The 24,028-nt window shown below is 50.2% G+C and overlaps 3 protein-coding genes across 11 annotated transcripts in view; all 3 read right to left on the reverse strand.

Moving 5' to 3' along the window:
* Positions 1-1,952: 1,952 nt before the first annotated feature.
* On the reverse strand, positions 1,953-6,117 carry MRM1 (mitochondrial rRNA methyltransferase 1). Its single transcript, XM_082605032.1, has 5 exons — positions 5,343-6,117; positions 5,048-5,141; positions 3,090-3,222; positions 2,868-2,987; positions 1,953-2,663 (listed from the first exon to the last, which is right to left on the reverse strand). The coding sequence occupies exons 1-5, from the start codon at positions 5,912-5,914 to the stop codon at positions 2,518-2,520; spliced, it is 1,065 nt and encodes a 354-aa protein (XP_082461158.1). The 5' UTR covers positions 5,915-6,117; the 3' UTR covers positions 1,953-2,517.
* An 828-nt stretch (positions 6,118-6,945) lies between these two features.
* Positions 6,946-15,271, reverse strand: DHRS11 (dehydrogenase/reductase 11). Of its 2 annotated transcripts, XM_082603223.1 has the most exons (7): positions 15,013-15,271; positions 12,167-12,376; positions 9,479-9,573; positions 8,712-8,841; positions 7,982-8,074; positions 7,718-7,783; positions 6,946-7,593 (listed from the first exon to the last, which is right to left on the reverse strand). In XM_082603223.1, the coding sequence occupies exons 1-7, from the start codon at positions 15,142-15,144 to the stop codon at positions 7,552-7,554; spliced, it is 768 nt and encodes a 255-aa protein (XP_082459349.1). In that variant the 5' UTR covers positions 15,145-15,271; the 3' UTR covers positions 6,946-7,551. The 2 variants fall into 2 exon arrangements, with proteins under 2 accessions (XP_082459349.1, XP_082459348.1); XM_082603222.1 differs by having other exon boundaries at positions 6,946-7,783; positions 15,013-15,240.
* A 2,428-nt stretch (positions 15,272-17,699) lies between these two features.
* Positions 17,700-24,028, reverse strand: part of GGNBP2 (gametogenetin binding protein 2) — a 31,782-nt gene continuing 25,453 nt past the window's right edge. For 7 of the 8 annotated variants that reach the window (XM_082605320.1, XM_082605318.1, XM_082605316.1 and 4 more), the window contains 6 exons: positions 22,979-23,173; positions 20,862-21,009; positions 20,377-20,502; positions 20,146-20,294; positions 19,378-19,626; positions 17,700-18,344 (listed from right to left, as the gene is read on the reverse strand). In XM_082605320.1, coding sequence (XP_082461446.1) covers positions 18,141-18,344; positions 19,378-19,626; positions 20,146-20,294; positions 20,377-20,502; positions 20,862-21,009; positions 22,979-23,173 — 1,071 coding nt within the window. In that variant the 3' untranslated portion in view covers positions 17,700-18,140. The remainder of the gene's footprint in view (positions 18,345-19,377; positions 19,627-20,145; positions 20,295-20,376; positions 20,503-20,861; positions 21,010-22,978; positions 23,174-24,028) is intronic. The other variant, XM_082605317.1, reaches the window with a different exon arrangement.

Here is a 24,028-nt window from a genome sequence, read left to right on the forward strand (position 1 = left end):
TTTGTTCTATTCGGATCTTCAACTGATTGGGTAAGGCCCATCACACTGGGGAGGGCAATCTGCTTTACTCAGTCTACCAATTCAAATGCTAATCTCATCCAAACACACCATCACAGAACCACAGAGAATAGTGTTTGACCAAATATCCAGTCACCCCATGGCCCAGTCAGGTTGACACATAAACTGAACCCTCACATCCAGGTTTGTATTATCATGTGCCAGTCCTGGGGCGCACAGCCCTGTAGTTTACAGAATACTTTTTATTTTTACAACCTCCCTATTGGGGAGGGGGTAGCTGAAGCAGGTAGTGATGGCACTATCCCCATTTTACAGATGAGGAGACCAAGACACCATCCAGATAGGAAGCCACAGAGTCAGGGCTGGATCCAGCATCTTCTGAAGAACCTTGGGGACAGGTGAAAGGTTGCTTGGCCCAAACTTTCAGGCATGCACTCAAAAGCATAGGTGTGAATGATTTGGAAGCAGCTGGACACCTGCGGGTGGTCTGAGAGCCAGTGATTCTTGAACTGGTTGCACGCTGGCATCAGCTGGGGAACTCTTAAGAAATGCTGGTGCCTGGCACCTTCCCCAGAGATGCCGATCCAATCAGCCTGGTGCCTCTGGGCACCTGGACTATTAAAGTGATGCCCCCACCCACCCACTCTCTGATCCCAGGACACTAAGGCACAGCCACAGGTAAAAACCACACCAGGCTCTTGGTCAAGAGTGCAGCAGGGATATGGGAGGTGGTGCAGTACCCCCAAGATGGACATGTGCCAGCAGAGGTCAGAGCCTGTGTGGCAGTCAGGGACAAAGCTCAAGGCGGGACCCGGGCAATGGAGATCTATGGCGTTTATGAAGGGATTTCTTCCTCCTTCTTGAGAGGAATAACTTTGAATTTAAAGCCATCTTAGGCATTTTTAAAACAAATTCAAATGTCTTTCTAAACTGGCATCACCATTAGAATTCCAAGATAAATCCATTCCACAGAGAAAAGGGCAGTACTACTTACCAAGCACCTATGATGTGTAAGGCACTGAGTTCCTATCACCCTCTATGTCCTCCCGGCCACCCAAGAAGGTATGATTATCCCCCTTTGACTGAGAAGGGGGCTGAGGCGCAGGTGGGTAAGGAAATGGCCAAGGTCACACAGCATCGGGATCCACACCTAGGGCTGCTGTCCTCCAGATCCATGCTCCAGAGCACTGGTTCTCAACTAGGAGCGATTCTGTCCCCCAGGGGACACGTGGCAGTGTCTGGAGACATTTTTGGCTGTCACAACTAGGGGGAGAAGGGTGCTACCAGCAACTGGGCCTCTGGGCAGAGGTCAGAGATGCTGCTAAACGTCCTACAATGCACAGGACAGGCCTTCGCAAGTTACCCAGCCCAGAATGTCAGTATTGCTGAGGCTGAGAACACTAGTGGTTCCCAGTCTGGGCTGCACATGAAACCCATCTGGGAAGCTTTAAAAATTCAGATGTTCATGTTGCACACTGACCAATTACATCAGGCTGGGAGGGGTGGGTCCCCAGTGTCACTTGTTTTTTAAAGCTTGCCAGGTGGTTCCAATGTGCAGCCAACACTGCTCTACGTTACTTATCCTAGTGGCCTCTGTTCCACTTGTGGGACCCTGGGGCAGGAGTACCAAAGTTGTCCGGGTTGTACAATAAACAGCGATGCTGTGAGGTCCTCACCACCTCCCAGACTCAAAGGCCAAGGCTCTGGTTCAGCGGGTCCCTCCACAGAGGCAGACTGACTGATGACTCACCCATGGGGGTTATCGGTGGGCCAGTAGGGTGGGAGGTATTTGCTGATCGTTCCCCTGCCTCTGGGTGGGGAGGGAGGGCCACAGCCAGGAATCTCCCCAGGTGTCTGTGAAAGCATCCTGAAGACTATGGACCAAAGAGCGAGGCTGCCACCTAATGGAGAAATCAGATATAATGGCTCACTGGTTGAGGGCCTGCTGGATACCAGGTGATGTTTTACTGGATTCTCACAACAGCCCTGTGAGAGAGGTGGAGACAAGGGCCCCCAGACACAAAAAGATGAAGCCACGATGAAGCCACGTGCGCAAGGCCCCAGTAGGGCAGGGTTTGAGCCTGGATTAGCACCTGTCTGGCCCACAAGAGAGCCCAGGGCTTCCCTCTACATTCTCATGCTGGTCCAAGAGGAAGAGGACCCCTGGACTGGGCCACCTGATTCCCTTCTGATGTCTGAACTTCCCCTTGACTTCCAGGCAGGGCCTGGAAAGAAAGAGACCCTCTGTAGCAGCACAGCCTGGAAATTAACAAGCTGCCATCTCCAATTGCAAGTCCAAAGCCAAAACGGGAAACAACTTCCTCTGGTCTCCACCACAAAGCTCCCAGCCCCGGGAGAGCGGTTTATCAACATGGGTGCACGTACTCAGGCAAGAAGGCAAGAGACCCCGGCACACTCAAGCGTGTGGATGTGTGTGCCCCCACAGCACACACACACCTCGGACGGTCCAAGTCAGCCCCCGTCTTGCCTCTCCTTTTCTCATTCCGAGGACAGTCCCGGGTGCTGAGCCACTCTGGGCGCTTCAGACGAGGCCGAGGGATCTTGGGGGTCTTGAAGAGGTTGCTCTCTCTTCCCTTCCACCGGGAAACCCTTCCTCTGGCTGCAAATGGAGTGAAGAATAATTCCTGCACAGACAGAGGGGCAAGGATGGAGAAGCGGAGGGACCATGTGCCAGGCACTCCCTCACTTCATCCTCAAGAGGATGTAGGTATTTTCCTCATTTGGCACATAAAGCAACAGAGACACACAAAGACTGAGAAACTTGTTTAGGATGAACCAGCTGTACATGTGTGATTAAAGGGAGAGAAGTAAGGGGAGTGGAGGCTCACCTGCAGCCACGGAGACATTTAAGGATTCGAGTCCAGGAGGCAGCTGCCGGCCGGGCCGGATGTTAAGCAGAAGCTGGCAGGAGGCCTGCACCTCCCGGGACAGACCAGAGCCCTCGTTCCCTGCAGGGTACGGGGGCCAGAGGGTTAGGGAGGCCCCAGCTGTTCACACAGGCACTCAGAAAATGCATGTCTGAGCACAGAAAAGCAGGGGCATCTACCTACCCAGCACTAGAAGAGTAGGCCGGTCCCAGCGGAACTCCAAGCAATTAGTGATGGGGATCTCAGAAGACAGGGAGACCTCAGGCCCCGGGCAGCCCACCGTGCCAGCCACGAGCCAGCCCTGCCGGGCTTTGGCCTGAAACAGGGAAGAAGAAATCATGCTCTAGCTCACCAAACCTCCATCAGAGCCCCGGCCTTGCCCATATATTCATTCCCTCGTTGAGCCACCAGATTCAGTCAATAGTTATTAAGCACCTAGAATGGGCAGGTTCTGTTCTAGGCACTCGCATAAGGCAATGAACAAAACAGGCCCAAATCCCAGCCTCGTAGAAGGGTGGTCAGGGAAGGCCTCACCGAAGTGACATTTGAATGCAGACCTGAAGGAGGTGAGGGAGCACCATGTACACATCTGGGGGAGGAATATTCTAGAAAGAGATCAGTAAGTGCAAAGGCCCAGAGGCGGGTGCTTACCTGGCATGCATGAGGAAGAGCAGAACAAGGTGGCCAGTGGACAGGGAGCCACTGAGACAGGAGAGGAAACAAAGGGCCACGTGAGGTAGGACCTCAAAAGCCACTGGAAGGCCTTTGGCTTTTACTCTGAGAGATGCAAAGGCTTTGAAAGGTTTTTGAGCAGAGAACTAGTAACATGGTCTGACTTATGTCTCTACAGAATCACTCTGCCTGTGTTGAGAACCACGAGCAGAAACAAGCAGACCAGTTAGGTTTCTGCAATGATACAGGCTAGAGATGATGGTGGCTTGGACCAGAGTGGTAACAGTGGAGATGGTGAGAAATGGTGAGAACGTGGAAATAACATCAAGGTAAAAACAAAAGGATATGACAACAGGTGGGACATGGTGAGTGAGAGTAGCAAGAATCAAGGAGGGTGCCAAGGTATTGGGGCCTAAACAACTGAAGGCATGGAGGAGTTGCCATCAATTGAGCTGGGCACGTCTGCAAAAGGAACAGGAACAACATTTGGAAATCTTGTTTGAAATGATCATAAGACAGAAAAAAAGAGCTGTTGAGCAGGCAACTACATATGTAAATCTGAGGTTCAGGAGCAAGATCCAGGAGGATACAAGTTTGGGAGGCATTCGAATATAGATGGCATTTAAAGCCATCAGACTGGATGCGACCAACAAGAAATGAATATATACAGAAAAGAGATCCAAGGACTGTGACTTGGGAGCCCTGGGAGAGGATGGTCAGGGAAGCTGCTAAATACAGGGCAGTACTGCCCCCTTGTGTCCAGCAAGGGAAGCACAGCTGAAGAAAAATGTGTATGGACCAGGAGAGGGGTTTTATTAATACTTAGGTTTGCCCCTTTCTTCTTAGATATCGAAGTGGTTTTTTTGGCGGTGGTGGTGGTTTTGAGGGTTTCTTTTGTTGCTTTGTTTCTTCGCTTGTGGGAGGGACGAGGGGAAAGGCATGGACTAGTCCCTGTTGAGGTTGCCTTTCAAGCCGCGCCCCTCCTGGAGGAACCAGGAGCCACCTGTTCCTCACAGCTGAGCATTTACTGAATACCTGCTTACTGGGCAGTGAGGCACTGCGTAAACCCGCAGGAGGAGCACAGATGTACGCCTCGGAAGGGAGTGCGGTAGAAGTCCTTAACATCAGATTCTGCTCCGTGCGTGTGTGTTTTCCTTTTTTTTGGCCGCGCCGCGGGGCATGTGGGATCTTAGTCCCCGACCGCGGATGGAACCCGCGCCCCCTGAATTTGAAGCGCGGAGTCTTAACCACTGGACTGCCAGGGAAGTCCCACCATGTGTGGTTTTTAAAACTCCGGATCCTTCTCTTCCTAAAGGGATTTAGAAGGATGTCGGAAGCGATACCAACACGTCCCCTTCTCTCCCTTTCGTCCATCAGCTGCTAAGCTGGGGGCCCTTGGAGAGACTTAACTTGGCTCATTTCTTCTCCTTTACTGACACCCCGCCCCCCCTCCTTCTCCGCGCCATTACCTGTAAAAAACCGGCCAGGTCATCAGTGGAGAACACGTCCATCACCTCCATAGCCCCGGCGCTGGCCTTGCTGACTACAGGACTGAGCGGGCAGCTGCAAGGTTTCCCCATGCCACCGTATGAGGCTGGGTAATCTCAAGCCCGGTGCCGTGCCCTCCCCCCAGCCCCCAAGAGTTAGGGGTGAGAATTTTGGCATTGGGGAGGCCTGGCTGAGGGACCACCCAAGGGTCAAGGTGCTTAGGAACTCGGCTGCGCCTCCAAATTGGGGCACACGGGGAATAAGGGGAGGCCATGCCTGTTTCTCCGGCTGGTGATGACTTTATCCACTCCGAGAAAGTGAGCGGAGCGCAGCACGGCCCCAAGATTCCGGGGATCCTGTAGCCCCTCGAGGACGAGCCACAGCTGCTGGGGGTCGTCTCCTGGCCGGGCCTCCCCGGCCTCCCCGGCCTCAGCCCAGGGCCGGGGCCGCAGCGGGCTCACTTCCATGCAGACGCCCTGGTGGACCTGGTAGCGGCACAGGACGTCCAGCTTCCGCCGTCTGGGCCGCAGAACCGGGATGTCCCGCGCCTCAGCCGCGCGCAGCAGCTCGGCCCGCTCCCCCTGCAGCCTGGACCTACCGGCCTGGAGCAGGAGCCGGGCCACGCGGCGGCGGGCGGCCCGCAGAGCCAGGAGACACGGGGACAGGCCAAACAGAACCTCCAGCCCCCCGGCCGGCCGCGGAGTCGGCGCCAGGTCATCCAGGAGCAGGCGGCTTAGCTCCTCCCCGCCGGGCCGCACCCCACGCCCCGCCGCTTGGGAGAAAGGACGCGTGAGGAGGCGACCGCAGCAATGCCAGGTCGCGCCCCCGACGGCCGAGAGCAGTGCCATGGTCGATGCCCCAGCTGCGTCCTCAGGAGTGGTCAACCCCGCCTGGGCCCGCTCCCAGGCCCCGAAAGCGGGTGAAGGGGACCCGAAGGCTGCTCCCGGCCCACCCACTCAGATACAGGAAAGGCCAGCATTCCCAGTAGGGTGCTGGCCAGAACCCGGCCGCGGAACCTAGACAGGCCCCTCCTGGCCCCCACGTGAACCACTCCGCTTCCGCGTTCGGACGGCCCCGCCCCCGGCCTGGAGCCGCACGGCGCATGCCCACAGCGCCCCCTGGAGGGCCGGCTGAGCGACGACCTCCACCGCCCAGTCACTGGCCCGAGGGGTGCTCGCCGCTGAGCTGAGCCTACCGTGGGCTGCGTTCTGCACCCTTCAAGGTCCCAGGAGGCTGGAGGACCTCATTCACCCTAGTACCAGCAAAGGACACTTTAAGGGGATGTGTTGGCTTCCCTATTCAACCTGGTTAGTCGTGGTGACTCCCTCCCCACATCCCGTCCTCCACCAGGCGCTGGTGACTTTCCTCAGAAGATTCTCCTACATCCAGCCCCTACTCTACACCTCCATTGCCTGTCAAACCATCGGCACCAGTCAGCAGGACCCCACCAATAACTTCCTGTGCCATGGCGCTGATTCTCTAAGTGACAGCTCTGTGCCTGACCTGCACCTGCTGACAAACCAACCGATGCCCTTGGCCCACAGGTAATGGCCAGACTCCTTGCTCAGCACTCAGACCCCCGGGGGATCCAGGCAAGGAGCTACCTTTTCAGCCCCACCTCACTCCTGCACTAAGTTCTGTGCTGTTCCCACAATACTGCGTGCTCTTCCGGGCCTCCCCGCCTTGCAAGCCCTGTTGTCTTCTTTTCTGGCAGGCAAACTCCTACCCATTTTCAAGACCCAGCCCAAAGGTAATCCACACTCCAGGAGCGATGCCCCCAATCCATCCACCTTCCCACTCTCCTGGAAGAAACTCCGAGACACAACCATTCCTGATCACAGGAAGGGGGAAGACCTGAAAGACACTTCTGAAGCCAAGGTAGGTTGTCGCAGTTTTTCTTTTTTAATGATCACAGTGAAACCCACATGGGAGGCAGGCCCTGGTACTCTGCTGCCAGAGAGTGGAGTGAGGACCCCTCCGGGGGCTGAGAAGCCACAGTGGGGCTGGAGAACTGGGACGGGGAGTAGATGGGGTGGGGGTGGGATGCAGGGAAAGGAGGAAGCCCAGAGCCCCGAAAGCCACTCAGATGGAAGGTGAGGGCTTTCCTCTGCCGCCCATCCTGAAGGGACGGGGGTGGGGTGCAAGAAGATAGGGGAAAGCCCCACTTTTGGCCACAGCCCCTTTCCCAGGTCAAAGGGAAGAGACCAAGGACAGCAAACAAAGGCCAAGGAGCCCAAGACGGAGACCAAGAATGAATCAGCAGGGAAAACAGTCAGGGACACCACCTCCTCTCCCCTGCCCATTTTTCAAATTCGGTGGAAACAACTGGACAAGATTATATGAAACCTCAAACAAGTTTTCTAGCCCCTGCTGGGGGTGGGGAAAGGAAGTGGAATCCAAGGGTCCAGAAATCAACACCCCAAATCCAGAGGCAGGTGCCAAGCCTTGAGGGGCAGGGAGGGAAGGAGGAGCTCCCCACAGGAAACTAGGTCACCTGCTCCGTGGGCCTCATCTGGATGTCTCCGATCTGCGGAAGGCACAAGGCTTGAGGCAGCCAGGACACTCTCCCCACCCCCTTAAAGCCTCCCTGCTCTTCTCCTCTGGGGACGGTTGGGCTCCTCCAGGGGATGGACATCCAAGGCCAGACTCACCTGGACGTGTGGCGGGGTGCTGAGGACATAGATGACAGCCTTGGCCACATCCTCAGGTTTGAGACACTGAGAGCACCAGGGGAAAGGGGTGAGATGAGGGAAGGATGGATCCAAGTCCCCTCCCACCACTGAGGTCCTCTCCAGCACCTCCATTCCCACCACCACCCTGCAGGAGGGGTGACAGGCTGGCTAGAAGGGCTAAGTCTAAAGGCCAGGGTTCCCTCTGCCTTCATTTAGGAAGTGAATGGCTTCACTGGGCCCCACCTCCATGTGTTCATAGGTGGCAGCTGCCTTCTCAGGGTCCTTGTCATGGAGTTTGAAGGCGAATTGTGTCTCCACCACTCCTGGAGAGATGCACTGGGCCAACAGAGACAGCCTGCTCAGGAGCTGAGCCCCAGTCAGAGGCCAGGCCTTGGGGAGGTTGCAGAGAAAGGATGGAAGCCAAAGGGCCCCAGCTTCCCAGTGATGGCTGCCCGATGTCCAGCAGCCACCTCCTCCCTCCAAAGCTGCCACTGGGGATTATCCGAATGATTGCTATCAGCTACAGAGCCGTTACTATAAGCCAGGTCAGTTTTACAAAGTGGTGTCCCTTAAAACCTCATAACATGACAGGTATTATCATCTCCATTTTACAGATGAGAAGACTGAGGCTTGGGGAGGTTGAGCGAGTCACCCAAGGTCATACAGCCTTCAAGGGAAGAGCCCAGAGTCCCACTTTCCAGCTGTGGTTTCCCACAATCCCTTGCTTTCCCTCAGTCTCACCCCACCACGTTCCCTTCAGGTCACCCGCCTCCCACCTCAAAGTCCGAGAAATGCGGGAACTCAGGTACTGAGCAGGGCCATGCAAGTAGCAGCAGAGCCCAGTAGATGTGGGCCCAGTACAGACTCGGGAGCTCTAAGCAGCACAGCCAGGACATGGGCCCCCGGGCCGCAAGTGTGTGGGGTGAGCGGGCCTGTGCCTCCCAACCCCCACCAGGGCCAGGCCACCCCTCACCGTGGCTCGGATGTGGGTCTGGGCCTCCCGAAGCTCTTGCCTCAGCCCCTCTGTCAGCGCAGTGACGGCGTACTTGGTAGCACTGTAGAAATGGGCCACGGACTGGGGTGGCACTTGGTGGCCAGACATGCTGGGTGGAGGGAGGGAAGGGGAAAGAAGAGATTGAAGCAGTGCCCCCTGCTGTACCAGCCAACCCCACCCCCTGGACGCCTTCTAAACGGGACCTCCAGAGGCCATCGTCACGGCCACTGGCCCAGCTTCTGTAATTCAAGCAGCTCCTGTGAGCCCCACTCTTCCTAGGAGTCCTCCCTACGCCGACCCCAGCATTCACTCTCCAGTCCACGCAGGTTGTCAAAACTCTCTCGATTTCATCTGTGTGTTCACTGATGTGGTTCTATTGGGAGATCTGTGGCACAGAGGCCACGTCTCCGGGGACTCCCCAGTGACAGAGACTGTGCAGTCTTTGTGCCACGAGGTGAGGTTCATGCTGCGGCCTGAGGAATGGAGAACCTCAGTCCCAGGAGAGCCCCCAGGCCTCAGCTGCAACGGGGCTGAGCTACCCCTTTCAGCCAACTAGGGGCTGGCACTTGACACATACTATTCTTCCCCTCACCACAGTCGTGCCATTTGGGTATTAACTGGGTATTAAATCCTTGTTTTACCACCCAGGAAACTGAGGTCCAAAGAGGTCAAATGGGCCGCAGGCGATCACCCAGCTGGGAGGGCGCGTGGTGATCTGAACTCCGGCCCTCAGCCACCGGCCTCACCTGTTGATGTTAATGATGTGCCCGTCATCCACCTTCCGCTCCCTCATGGACTGGTAGGCCTCCCGTGTGCAGATGCTGAGGGCCAGCACGTTCACCTGCAGGCCAGAGGGGCAGTGGGGTGTCTCCAGCTTGGGCCCATCTGAGCAGGTGATGGAGCCACAGAGCACCCTGGGGTGGGATGGGGGGGGGCGGGTGGCATCCAAAACAGAGTCCAGATCCTACCAGAGACCCATGAAGGGGACAGGTCACCTGGCTTTAGGTTCCTCCCCCTCAAGCCTCCAGCCCCAGCTGACAGCAGAGGAAGCACCTCTCCCTGGACGATGCCCCCCAAACGCACCCACAACCCAGGAACCCTCCCTGTCTTGGCCGTCTCCTGTGCAAACAGCAGGACCTCTACCTTAGGGAATCATCTCCTTTCTTCTCCAAATGCCCTACTCTTCTCTGGGACAGAGTCACTGGCTCGCCTCTCTCCTAAACAGCCTAAAATCCTTCCAAAAAAGACTTTAAAAATCTCTCCTCAGGGGCTTCCCTGGTGGCGCAGTGGTTCAGAGTCCGCCTGCTGATGCAGGGGACACGGGTTCGTGACCCGGTCTGGGAAGATCCCACATGCCACGGAGCGGCTGGGCCCGTGAGCCATGGTCGCTGAGCCTGCGCATCCGGAGCCTGTGCTCCGCAACGGGAGAGGCCACAACAGTGAGAGGCCCGCGTAACGCAAAAAAAAAAAAAAAAAAAAATCTCTCCTCAGGACAGATCTTAGCCTCTCCCTACCTTACCCACTGCTCTCTGTGCCTTTCCTGTCCCTCCCTTGAGACTACAGTGGACAGGAGAAGGCCTGATCCTCCTTCATCCTGCGCCTTCCTTTAACCTCTCTTCCATCTGTAAGACTAGGCACAGAGACTCTTCAGAGGGTGGGGTAACTTGTCACAGGATGGCAAGGGACGTCCCAAGGGCATGGGGGCTTCCTGCCTTCCTTGGCACCCTCCCACTCCTGCTCCTCTGGCAGAGGTGACCCCAGATCCCCGCCCTTCCTGGAACAGAGGCCTGAAGAAGTGTCGCTGCTCTAAAGCTCCTGCCCAGCCCCACCCCTTTAGCCTCACCCACGAGGACAAGCAGTGATAAAGCTTTCAGCAGGTCTTCGCTCTCTCCTCTGGGGAAGAGAGGAGACCAGCCAGGAGATTAGATGTTTCTCTTTATCAGGTGTCAGAGCCAGGCATCAGGACAAATAACTCTCGGTGTAAACCTGCCCCAGCATTCACGGCAGGACGTAAGAGGTTTCCAGCCCTGCTTCTGGTCCTCTTAACAATGTGGGTTTCTGAGGCAGAGAACTGAGCTCCTGAGGACGGATGGATGGAGTCAGAGAAACAGATCCCCTTGGGCCAGGGGAGTGGATTCTCCTAGGTATAGGGCCAGGGGTTCCCTGTGTGTCTAATGATGTGGTTCTATTGGGAGATGCCTCATAAGACGATCCTAAGAGAATTATATAGTGTTCAAGCTGAAAGGGGTCTTAGGGACTTAATATGTGTGCCTCAATTTACAGATGGGTAAGCTGAGGCCCAGGTTTAAAGACCCCCTTACTGCAGGTGACGACCACAACCCGGATCCCCCAGAAGGCTCTCTGAGGGAAAAGGCAGTGCTTCATTTCCCGTTTATTGTTTCAAGCTTCATTGCGTATCTCTGGGCCCAAGCACCTGTTAGGCGCTAAATCTATTGGGAGCACATGTGAAAAGGATTGTGAGGGGAAAGAAGCGTCCCATGTACACAATGCTTTCAACGTCTCAGAATATTTTCATACCCCAATATTGCCTCACAATACAGTCTAGAAGTTGAAAACCCACGTCCTGACGGCTGTGTTTGGTCCACACGTGGTTTTGAAACATTTTAAAATTCACTTCCAATATGTATTGGAAGGTTTCATATATTCAAAAAGTATCTGTGGAGTGTTTGCAGGCTGAGGCTGTGACAGAGAGGAAAACAGACAAAACTCCTTGCCCTCCTGGAGCTGAGGTTTTGGTGAATGGGAGGGGTGAGGTTCCACATGAAAATCTAGGTCCTCTCTGCTCTCAGAGAGGTCATAGGATCTGCCCGCACTGCCCAGACTGCAGCGCAGCCACCCCCAGACATCCATGTATTTCCCATATGACCCGCCTCCCTCCTTTACGTACCTACCCAGCCCCAGGGGACAGTGGAGTTTGTGACCCCAGATATGGATGGTCTAGGTGTGTTTCATCCCAATTAAATGTGACAAGACAAGCTCAGACAGCGTAACTACCTGCCTGAAGCCACATAGTTACTGGCGGGGCTGATCATCTTCTTTATCTCCTGTCTCTCGGTCCCTTTTCTTCCCGTAAGACCATGGTCCCAAGCACTCAGCACAGTGCTGACACTTGGGGACGTTCAGACAGCCATTCTCTCTCCTATCCATATCTCTTCCAATAGAAGGAAATCAGCCTAGACTTGAAGAACTGCCCCCAGGGGCTCAAAGGAAAGAAGAATGAAAAAGATATGGCCATTCATCCACTCTCTCTCCTTCCGGGGAGGAGAAGCAGGGGAGAGTGCCCCAGGTAGGAAACTGAAGGCCCCTCTCAGTAGATGTCTATCCCCAGCAGCACCCTGGCTCCTGGCTCTCCGCTCTTCTCCCAGCCTCTCCCCCATCCCTGTCACCCCCAGCCACAGGCCTTCAGCCCTTACATTGAACATGTCCTTCCAACCGCTGGTGCTGCCTGAGAGCAGGGTGTCAGGCCGGGCCAAGCCGGCGTTGTTGATACAGATGTCCACACCGCTGTGCTGAGAGCGGACCGCCGAGAACATGGAGAGGATGTCCTCCTCATTTGACAGGTCACATCTGTAGGGCATCAAAGTCCCGGGGTAGCCTGCACTCTTACATTCGGCAGCCAGCTCCTATGAAACCCAACAGGGGTCTAACTGAGGTGAGCCGCTCACTCCACGCCTCCCCACCCAGAGATAACCTCCCACCGGTGTCACTGCTCACAGAACCCTCGCCTTTGGCAGCCACCTTGCAGCCACAGAGATGTTGGGACTGCCTATCCCCAAAGCGTGTCCTCTTTGGTCAAAGTCCTGGGGTTGGGGGGTGGGTGGTGAGAGCCGGGAGGGAGGGGGAGGCTGAGATCATCCATGGAGGAACCTGAGGGATAAACTCGAGTCTTCAGGTCTAAGAGGGGAGAAGGGCTGGGGCTGTGAGCGTGTCAGAGAAGGGGCCCAGGGACCCTGGGAATGGAGTGATATCTCTTTTCTGACTCTCTCCCCAAAGGAACACACCTCTGCTCGTAGGGGAGATGCAAGCCTCCCCCACCCCCCTGCTGCTTCTGCCGGTGCCACGAGTCACTGAGCTGGTTACACCAGGGCCTCGATTCTCTTCTCTCCCATCATTGCATCCAGTCCCTCCCGGCAGGGCTTATATCTAAACTATCGCCCTCCCTCCACAAACTGCAGCCAGTTGGCTCAGGGTCCTCACACGTACTTTTCAGCTGAGCCCAACTGCCAGTCGCCCCTCACTCCGCCTATAGAAAGGGTCAGAAAGTCAGGACGGATTCTTTCTCTCTGACCCACGGTGCACCACCCTCCACCCCAAAGTTTCTCTGGGTACTGTGAGCCAAGCCAGGTGGCAGGTGACATTGGGTGCCCCTGTGCATCGCCAGGGTCCTCAAGACACTGAGGATCCCTGAGAGAGAAAGATCTGAGAAAGACGGGCCATTGAGAGATGGCTATGAGGGAAGCTGCCATTCAGAATCAGGGAGAAAACAAGCTACGTGGTAGCCTTGGAGGCCAGTGACCGACCGGGCACCTGAGCCTCATGAAGGTGACTACGTACATGTGTGGGAGGGATCGGGTTGGTGGGTGCAGGGTGCCCTAGAGGAAGGCCGGCTTGGCCAGCTGCCCGGGAACACCTTCCTTCCCCCAGACCAAGCGGAGAGTAAAGGGCCGGGTCAGGTGACCTAGGAAATTCTTTTCTGCTTTAACTTTCCAAGAGTTTAAGAGATACAGTCCTCAGGGACCCAGAAGTCCCCTTTCACCTACTCACGACCACCTCAGGAAATAGGGCTTCTCGTTGTAGGAGGCCAGAACTCAAATTTTGTTTTCGTATCGATGAATGAGTGAATCAACCAATCCATAAAAGCAGACTGTGGACAAAGAAGCCTGGAATTCTCCCCTCCCCTGGCATGCAACTTCTCCCTTCCTCCTCCCGACTCAAAGCCCTGCAGCAAAGCCAGAATGGAGGGGCTCCCTGTCACCGCCTTCTGTGCCCTACCTGTCCTCATCTACCCTCGTGACCAGCCTGGGGATCTCCTTTGGGCTCAGGGACCCCTTTCCTGGCTGGTTTGGGGTCGGGAGGTGGTAGGAAGAGAAGGCAAGAGTGGCTTTAGAATTAGGGAATCAAGTGGTCTAATCCCTGGTCTGATCCTCTAGGCTCCAAAGTGCAGGCTGGGCCCTGAGCGCCTCAGGATAGGAGAAAGGGAGGGGGAGAGTGGGGCAACAGTATAGCCAGGTGACCTTGGGACTATCTAGGAGGCTATAAAGTGCACCTTTGGTCAGCGGCAGGGCGCGGGGGCGGGGGGGGGACACCGTCCTCCTTCCGGTACACCTTCCCGCTGTGCCCCCACCCAAGACCTCCTCACCCTCTCCCAGCCCAGGGACTTTGAGCAAGAGTGGAGACAAAGCTAAGCACTAGCCCAATCCCTGAGAGGGGTCTTGCCAGGGGCAAATCCAAAGTGATCCTATGACGGAAATTTCTTGTATTCTTCCTCCCTGCTCACAACTCTTGGGGCTCCCAACCCACGTTAAGAGAAAAACCAGGAGGTTCAGTTCCAGAATGCTTTGTCCCCCAGGGCTCACATGTTCAATGCCCTATTTCACCTAGTCAGTCCCACCTGGGACAGTGAGATTGAAGAAACGTCTACCTATATATCCCATTCGTCCCTTACGTCCATCGGTAGGAGGTAACCCTCACATTTCGGGGGAAGATGGAGCTGAGCCTCGTCAGAAAAGTTCCACTCCCACCACAACCCCATTCGCAGTTCTGGGTGAAAATGATCATGATCAAAACCTCACTGCTTGGCTTTGTGGGCTAGGTCTGGGGACCAGAGGAAGCAATCCAGTAGCCAGCTTAGCCACTGAGGCAGGAAACTTTCTTTCCTTCTCCCTGGCTTAGCCCCTGATCTCTGGCTTCTCCCTTCCTCAGCCAACCCGGGCATGCAGGTCGGGGAGAAGGAGAAAGATGCCAGTGAGTCAGAGAGTTGGTATACTGGAGGAGAGGCCGTCAGGAGAAAAGGGTCCTTAAAAGATTGGACTTTGAAAAGCGAAGGTGGAGTCCTGCCCTGAGGGGTCCAAAAGCAGCCTCCCCTCCACCTAGGCATCCGTTTCTCTTGCCCCTGAGCCTGCTGCAAGTGACCCTGGGGTGGCGGGCAAGTGAGGGCAGCGTGACAGCTTGGCTCCGACCACTCCCCATCCCCCACCTGGACCCTAGCCCGGCAGAAACGACGTCACCCAGAGCGACCCGTTCCCCAGCAGGGCATTACCTCGATGTTGCCCACGGTGCGGGCACAACCCACCACCTTCAGTCCCTGCTGGACCAGGGCTCGGGCCACGGCCGCGCCGACGCCCCCCGAAGCTCCCGTCACCAGTGCCAGCCGGTCACGCCACCGCTCCATGCCGGCCCTGGCCAGGGTCCCGAGCCGCCCGCCCACCTCGCTTGGGGAGACCAGCACTTGGATCGCAGAGCTCCGCCCCGGGTCGTAGGGGCCCGACCCCTCTCTTGTCACCACCGCGGCAACCGCCGCCGACCAGCCCCAGTCAGAGCTGCGCCTGGACCTGCCTCCACTCTGGCCTGCCTCCGCCCCCGGCTCCACCCTCCGCTGCTCCGCGAATGGCCACATCCCGCCGGAGAACCAACAGCGGCCTGGCCACCCCGCCCCCTGCGCCTGCAGCGAGGGCACGGCCCCGCCCCCTCCGGCCCCGCCCAGTCTGCGCCGGGAGGAAACGGCTCCTCGTGGGACAGGGCCGGAGGGTGCTGGGAGTTCGCGGTCCTGCTTTCCTGGTGAGCTCCTACCCTCCGGGGAGGAAAACGAAGTTTGGCGGGGGCTTGCACCAGGCCCGAGAACGCACGTACTCCTGCTTCCTGCTCGGTCTGCCTTCCCTGTTCCTGACCCCTAAGGCCAGGAAGAGAAATTAAGGGCACTTAAGGTGACTCCAACGCCTTCCTAAACCAGCCGGTGGCTGATGGGAAGGATTCAGCTCAGAAAGGGCTGTGAGTGTCTCAGCTATCAACGCTGGGTGACCTTGGGAGGGGCTTTCAACCCTACCTGATCCCTTGGCCTTACTCACCAAGGAGAACTGATGGTTAAAAATGCAAAGACCCCCAAGTACACGTGTACTGGGGGGGGTTGTGTCCCCTAATGGCCTACAGTCTACAACTTTCCTTAAGCCCTCCCACTCCCATTGGAGCAAATGTTAGCACGGTGTATGTAAGAGATTAAAGCAATAGCTAACATTTATTGAGCGCTTACTGTGTGACAGGCACTTTTATAAGCACTTTAAATATATTAATATGGGGCTTCCCTGGTGGCGCAGTGGTTGAGAGTCCGCCTGCCGATGCAGGGGACACGGGTTCGTGCCCCGGTCCGGGAAGATCCCACATGCCGCGGAGCGGCTGGACCCGTGAGCCATGGCCGCTGGGCCTGCGTGTCCAGAGCCTGTGCTCCGCAACGGGAGAGGCCACAACAGTGAGAGGCCCGCGTACCGCAAAAAATAAATAAATAAATAAATAAATATATTAATATGCCCAAGAGCCATATGAGATAGTACCTATTAACACTTTCGTTTTATAGACTATACTGAGACAGATGTGAAGCCTGGCTTGGATGGCAAGCAGTCCAGTATTAGGCCAGGGGATGCGCTCCTAAACTGCCTGCACTCCATTCTCCTTCGTCTCTTCTTAGGTTGTTGGTTCTGTCCAAAGTAGAACTCACTTTTCTGACCACTAAGGATATTCCATCAAAGCATGAAAACTGCCTCACTTCTGCATTCTTTATATAGCATCCTTCCAAAGAGAAAACATCTCTGCATAGCTACTGGAATCCTGCTACTGCAAGCAACGGAATAAGCAGTGAATGTGGCTGGTTTATTCATTCAACAAGCACTCCTGTGTTTGGCCCCAGGGGCAAAGATGAAAACAAAATAAAACCAGCCCTTGCTTAATTTAGGGATCTCAAGAGAACCTGACTGCGACAGGTGGTGGAGAGGGGTTTGGGCTCAGAGCCAAGGGCTCTGGGAGACCCTTAGTCATTTTTTATGGATTCCAGGATGAAAGCACCCAAGAGTCAGAAAGGAATGACTCACTTTACCTCCGCCCCAATCCCTATACAACACTTTGATTTGAAAAGACAACTCGGGTGGATCAAAAAAAATGCCACCAACTACAAAAGTTAAATCTCACTAAGCTTCTGCTGTTGCCCATTTGAAATCTGATTAGAAGTCTGATTAAGTGGTAGAAAGCCTATAAAATTCACTCCATCCCCACCGCACAGAGGTACTGACCGTCCCACTATTTGCTGCCCACCAAGTATTATCAACCTGTGGACACAAAACTCTAAGCACATGAGTTTACGGAATTACTGACTCAACCTTTTAAATGGCAGCCAAATGCTACTCCTAGGGGAATCTCTCCTTCTTCAGTACTCACAGACAGCTTGTGAAAGCAGTAAACTGTAATGCCATAGTGACCTTATTGTTGGAAACCAGATAAGCAACAGGCGCTTACACAGACTGCAGTGTGGTTAGCTCTCAGTGCAGCCTTCTGCTCCCAGTTCTCTACATGCTGAGTAATTACTTATCAGCAAACCTTTGGTTGAAATTCTGCCAAGTTTTGTTCTCATTCTTCTAGTTCAATATGAACCTCTGAATTTAAGGTGCTTTGTGTTCTGTATCAGGGAATTTATTAGTAACAGCAATTAAAAGTCTCATGAGGAATAAGATGCTAGCCAGTATTTAAAGGTATCACAGCAAACTTATTCTTTCAAAACAGAAGACTGGAAACTGCTTTCCTCGGTTGTCAGCTCTGATGAAGGGAAGAATTTGTCTTCAGCAATCTGCATCTCTCTCCTCATTGGCTCCTCATCCTCTCTAACATCAACACTGGCCAAGTACCAAGACCACAGGTGGCAAATTAAAATACTGCCACACATTAAGCAGAAACATGTACACCAAATTTTACTATGCGTATTAATAAATATTCTTTATTTTAAATTTTGCACATTGCGCTTTAACATTACATCCCAACATTTCGCAAGTGGATGTCTACTTTGTAAAACCATATATTCAGCTCATTGTCATTTCTGTACAGAAGTATAAGTACAACATTACTTTTTGCCACTAAGTTGCTTTTTAGTAAGTCTCACAGGAAGAGAAACATTTAATGAAAAGGGATGGCTTAAATCATACGGCAGGCCTGCGCAGCCACACAACTAAAGACACAAGCCTGAGGAAAGAACAAACTAAGGAGGTTACCTCCACCGTCTCCCAAAACAAGAAAGAATCACATTAAGATAAAATTTTGCCATAAGTCACTAAATTAAGAGTTTTTTTTGAAAGAGAAGGCGCAGTAGTCATCTTGAGTGTTTCATTGAAAAGACAGAGCTATTTTATTTATTTAATTTGCTCCAGCCGTTGTCAACCAGCCACTACAAATGGGGCTCTTGTGATCATTTAAGCGGCAGTATTTATTAAATTTCTCCTTCAGATGCTGTCGGTATTGTTCTCTATTGCTGTAGAAAGACTGGTTATTAGCCATAAATGACTGTATTTCATCTTGTGAGATAAAGATTTCCTCATCTGAAGTACATTCAGACTCATCCTGCAAATCAAAGCAGTAGTAAAGACTATGACTTAAATTAAGAATGCAAAATGCTATGGTGATGGAGGACAGAGAAAAATGAAAGCAGTCTAACCTTTAGTTTAATTGGAATGTTTACAGGATAAGCATAACGTCATTCTGTCTTAGAAAGTACTAAGTAAGAATAAAAGGCAACTCAACTTGGTTTAAAACTCTGGATCTGTAATTTGTCCTAGAAGCCTACAAGCAGACTCCCAACACACTTCAGCCTTCAAAAGTGATTAGGGATGGTTACAAATAGCTACCAAATTTTAAATAACCTGACTTATCTGGGGCTGGTTCTATGTTGAAACTTTTATCTCTACACATTAAATAAAATATAACCTTTTTTAAACTTATGAAATACACAGCATCACCATTAAACTTTACAACCATATGAAAAAGGAAAGAGCTAATATTCTAAAGGATTTGGTTCCCTTGGGATCCCATAATGACGAGAGAAAAGATACCACCCTTCTCCTTCTTTGCCCCTCCTCCAAGTCCCACACAAACTATGCACTGGGTCACTTGGAATCAGGTATAATTCATCTAAAGTATCAAGAATTGGAGTCAGTAATAAAAGATTTTCCAAGTTCAGTTATATGCTTTTATCCTACATGACACCTAAAGGAAGTAACCTAGAAAGTGGGCTCTAGTTCAGATTCTATATTCTTTCCTGGTCTGGAAGGGTGGCTACCATAAATTGCCACTCAGAAAGGCAGTTTGCTTATAATAACGCTCGTCAAGGAGTCAGACTCCTGGACATAATGCTAACTCTATCCCCGTCTCCCAGCTAATCTTTTCTACCTTTGAGACAAGGGAAGACGAGGAAATGTGCTCCAGAGTAGTTAAGTGGAAGAGCAGGAATGAAGTCACCAAAAAATAATGAAATACTGCCCTTAACTGCTTAAAAGCCTCCTCCCATTCCCAACGTTAAACCCTCAAGTACGTTCCCTCCCACATCTACCCCGTGAACAATCAGTTATCCACAGAAAGATAATCATGGCTTACTTACAAGGAGTTCAACTAAGCTCTTGGCACCTTTTCCGGAATCAGGACCAAATGACGTTTCTGTATGTTCTGCAAACTGTGGTACATTTTTCCTATGCTCAAACCAAGGCAGTGGCTGCCCACCCTTTTCAGAGCTGCAACAGCTTTCAGGATGTGTATCTTTGGTCTTGTCACGGTGAAACACTGTGTGCACGGTATTTCCTGAGGCCTCTCGATTACCTGGATCTGTAATACAGCTTCCAAGCTTTTGGATCTGAAACCACAGCAAAAGGATTTCTCAGGTAAAAAGGCAGGGAATAATAGCAATGACTATTTTTTAAAGAAAAAAAACGCCCTGAGAGTGTGTTAAGATTTTAGCAGGAATACTGAATAACAGCAACAGCTGGCAGTTGCTAGGCATTTACTGCACACCAAACACTATGCTAACCCACCAATATAATTTCATCTTCACAGAACCTAATCTGACAGGGACTGTTATCGACATTTCACAGACGGGAAAACAGATCAAGCAAACTGCTCAAGATTACAGAGCTAAAAGATTAAAAACTATTATGAAAAGAATGAATTGGATTTAGGACTCACATCGACTGTTGGACAAATGACCACGTCAGACACACACATGCATATAAATTCACAAGATGAGCAACCAATGGAACTGCATAGGTACTCATTCTCAAAAAAAAAAAAAAAAAAAATCCTAGCAGCTAAGCTGCACACTTGCCACTCCAAGGAAAAGAACAAAGGTTTAAGGATTCCAAGTTATGACACTTACATGTTCATCACATTTCAACATCTTGCTTTTCTTTTTCTTCTTTTTATTTTTTCCTTTGGTGGTGTTCTCTTCAGAATTTGCCCAACATTCAACACAACTATCGCCATCATCCTCTTTATCTTCACAGTGATGAACACAGGAGTCATCACCTGCAGAAATCAATCATCTCTTATTTGGGTGTTTAAATCAGCCATGTAGCAGAAATAATTGGGAAGCTTAATCTGAACCTACCGTGTTCGTCATGATTACAAATGCCTTCAGTGCAGGCAACGTCCGAACCCTCCCGAGAACCAGTTTCACTCCCTTCCATGCTAGATGAATATCCACAATCACTACCATTACAGTGTGGCGATAAGCCTGAGAATAAATCAAGTGAGAGTTACAATTAACATGCCAATAAATATATTATGACATAGGATGAACCAACTGGGAACCACAGAAAAATTTCAAAATTGATGGCTTACTGAAAGTAAAAAGTGCATGAAATAATGGAAATATGATTGGAGCTTTACAATTTTTGATTTTGTTACTATTTAACAAATCAAACACCATAAAGAAAAAGGAAATACTAAGTGTCTGACTAAATTTTATGATATTCTTAGGGCTGTAAAGCAGTTCCTAAATTCTAGGTTACAGGATCTCTAAAAGCTCTTATATTTAGAAAAAAAAAAAAAAGAATCAACTTAAGAGTTAATTTTTTAAAACTATTTACTTACCTTTCTTTATTTTCGGAGACCCCAAAAGATTGCCACTGCTAGGACAGGTACAGGATGTAGTTTCATTGGTAACAATTACTTCTACACACCTATTACCATCTTCAGTGCTGCCACAGGCTTTGCAGCTGTTTTCTATGAAGTCTGTTTCCTTTAAGGATCAATATTAAGAGATAGTAAAAAGCTTTACCTCCATACTGGCTATATTTTAATTTCCTTAACCTAAGATAGGAGTTACAAGGTTAAAAATTGACAAAAATTATTCTCATGAAAAATCACTAATTCATTTCAAGACCAAGAACCAACAAAAGTAAGTTAAGACTTAATGGTATCAGGGAAGTCTAGGAGAGCTATTCTCAAAGTGCAATCTGCTGACCCCAGGGGTTCCCTAGGTCAAAACCATTTTCATCATAACACTGAGATGTGATTTGCCGTTTTCACTGTCTTGACACTTACACTGATAATATAAAAGCAATGGTGGGAAAAGTTTCTTTAGCACAAACCAAGGCAGAGGCAACCAAAGTGTGTACTAACAGTCACCGTATTCTTCACTTGTCAAGCACTCTCATCAGGAAATAAATAGATAAAACGATATTTCACTTATGAATGTCTTTGATGAAGCAGTAAAAATACGAATTTTATTAAATACGAACTCATGGTGTAGAGGTCTTTTTATTACTCTGTGATAAATGGGAAGAATGCTTAAAGCACTTTTGATGCATACCAAATGTATAACGGTTGTCTCAAGTAAAAGTACTTGTGCAACTGTTTAAGTTGCAAGCTAAACTAGCTGCTTTTTCCTGGAACATCAACTTCACTTGAAAGAAAGAATAAGAGACAAATTATGGTTATTCAGACTTGGATATTTAAAAGACATTTTCTCAAAAAGCAATGAAGTCAGCCTATCTCTTCAAGGAATAAAATGGACAGTCATTGATAAAATTCAAACTACAATCAGAATTTTGAAAACTTGCATACACAAGCACAATGAGCTTGAAGCTTCCCAATACTTAAAAGACCTTTCTGATGAGATGAGTAGTGGTTTTAACATGATTATATGATATTATATAATGAATGTCACTATCTGGAAAGATCTGCAAAACTCAGTGAACCATTATCTTTCAAATGACCAATGCATGATGTTACAGAATCATGCATAAATAAAATCTATTCAAAGTGCCAAGACCAATGGGTTTTAATTTAAAAGTATGAAAAGGTCACTGATAAGGTGTCAGGTTCCACACTGTAACTAATCTTTAAGAAACTACCACCACCTGTCAAGTTATAATGCCAAAGAAGAATATCCACAACTATCTGAAAAGATTTATATTAAAATACTCCTCCCTTTTCCTACTATATATATCTGGGTGAAGTCAGACTTTCTTCACATGCTATAACCAAGCAACATATGCTAACAGACTGAATGAGAACTTACCTGATTCCTTTTAAGCCAAATATTAAAGAGATTTGCAAAAATATAAATTAATGCCACCCTTCTCAATTTTTTCTAGTTATTTTTCAAAAACTGTTACTCATTTTAACATACAGTGGGCTTATTATTTTTAAAAGAATAATAAATAACTTTAAATTTGTCCATTTTAATTTCTAATACAGTAAATGCTGATAAGTATAATCCACATAAACAAAAGCTCACTGGCCTCCCTAATTTTTTAAGAATGCAAGGAAGGGAATTCCCTGGCGGTCCAGTGGTTGGGACTCCACACTTCCAGTGAAGGGGGCATGGGTTCGATCCCTGGTAGGGGAATTAGGATCCCGCATGCTGCATGGCACGGCCAAAAAAACAAAAACAAAACAAAACAGAAAAATGCAAAGGCGTCCTGAGACTGAAAGTTGAGAACTGCTCTAGGTCATGCATGGAGTTAACTTTTCACATTTGGACTATGATCTAGCAGAATACTAAGGTCATGTAATAAGTTAACTAGCCGACATTGTCTCTAGAAAACAAACACACGACATTAAAGATTTTGGCTTATACAGATTAGAGTAAGAAAAAAAGCCAATAAAGAAGCCAAAGGAGCCACATTCTGGGAAAGCACAGAAAAAGTGCTGAAATCTAGAAAAAAGCAATATATTTATGAGTCAATATCAAGAAATACTACCTTCTCTTGGCTTACTTCCTTTTCATCTGCTGTTTGTAAGGGAGCAGGAATGTCACAGACGCATTTATTTTTTCGTCTGTTCTTCCGCTTTTGGCGCTTCTTTTCTTGCTTGAGTTCTCTTACTCGTTCCTCCTCTGAAAATTCTTCACAAAGTTGTTCCAATCGACTGATACCCTGTACTTTTTCCACAGTCATCTATTATAAAACAAAGCTGAGACTGAATACTGGCCCAAACTTCCCTTTATTTTCCATGGAAATTCTCACTTGTTAATTTTAAGTGATATCACACACACAGAAACTGGTATGTCATGCTGCAATTTTGTCAGGTTAGTCTTCTCACTGTATGAAGAAATGGATGAATATTTACTTTGCTGTGTTTTGTCAGGCAGTCCCCACAAAGAATTTTAAATTTTAATACCTTAAATGATGACAGTCTTAAAATCTACTCGGGAAATGAATATACAACTAATTCCTACGGGAAAGGTAGACTTATACATACTCCAATTTCAAACCAGAAATATTCTACTTTCAAATTTCAGAATTTTAACACAGCAAAGTAAATATTCATCTATTTCTTCATACAGTGAGAAGACTAACCTGATTAAATGATCTAGTTTCTGAAGACACAAACATTCAAAGAGAAAAAGAATAAGAAATCTGTTCAGCAAAAAACTAGCACAAACCTCCTCAGACTCCCCAGAACAGTGTTTAAAGTTTGTGGATGGGCTTTTGAAGAAAGGGTTTATAGCTTTCGTACCATTTTCAAAAAGGACTGGTGACCAGTTAAAGAGTTACAACCATGCCCTAGAATATAACAAAATATTCACTAGCCCAAAATTTATGTTCTACAGAGTCTAACTGAAAATAATGTTACCAAATGACAAGCATGAAACCCAATACCAGCATTATAAAGAGCCTTCAGTGTGCTTCTAAAAAGTAGCTCTTATATCATGGCATTCAGACACCATTTACTCCATATGATTGGAAAGAAGCAGGCAAACTGGGACTCATTAAATGTTTCTAATTTTGATGCTTATTTTTGGGCTGCTT

The sequence above is a fragment of the Mesoplodon mirus genome (genome assembly GCF_964341445.2).
Source record: "Mesoplodon mirus genome assembly, chromosome: 18".
In the NCBI taxonomy this organism is placed as follows: Eukaryota; Metazoa; Chordata; class Mammalia; order Artiodactyla; family Ziphiidae; genus Mesoplodon; species Mesoplodon mirus.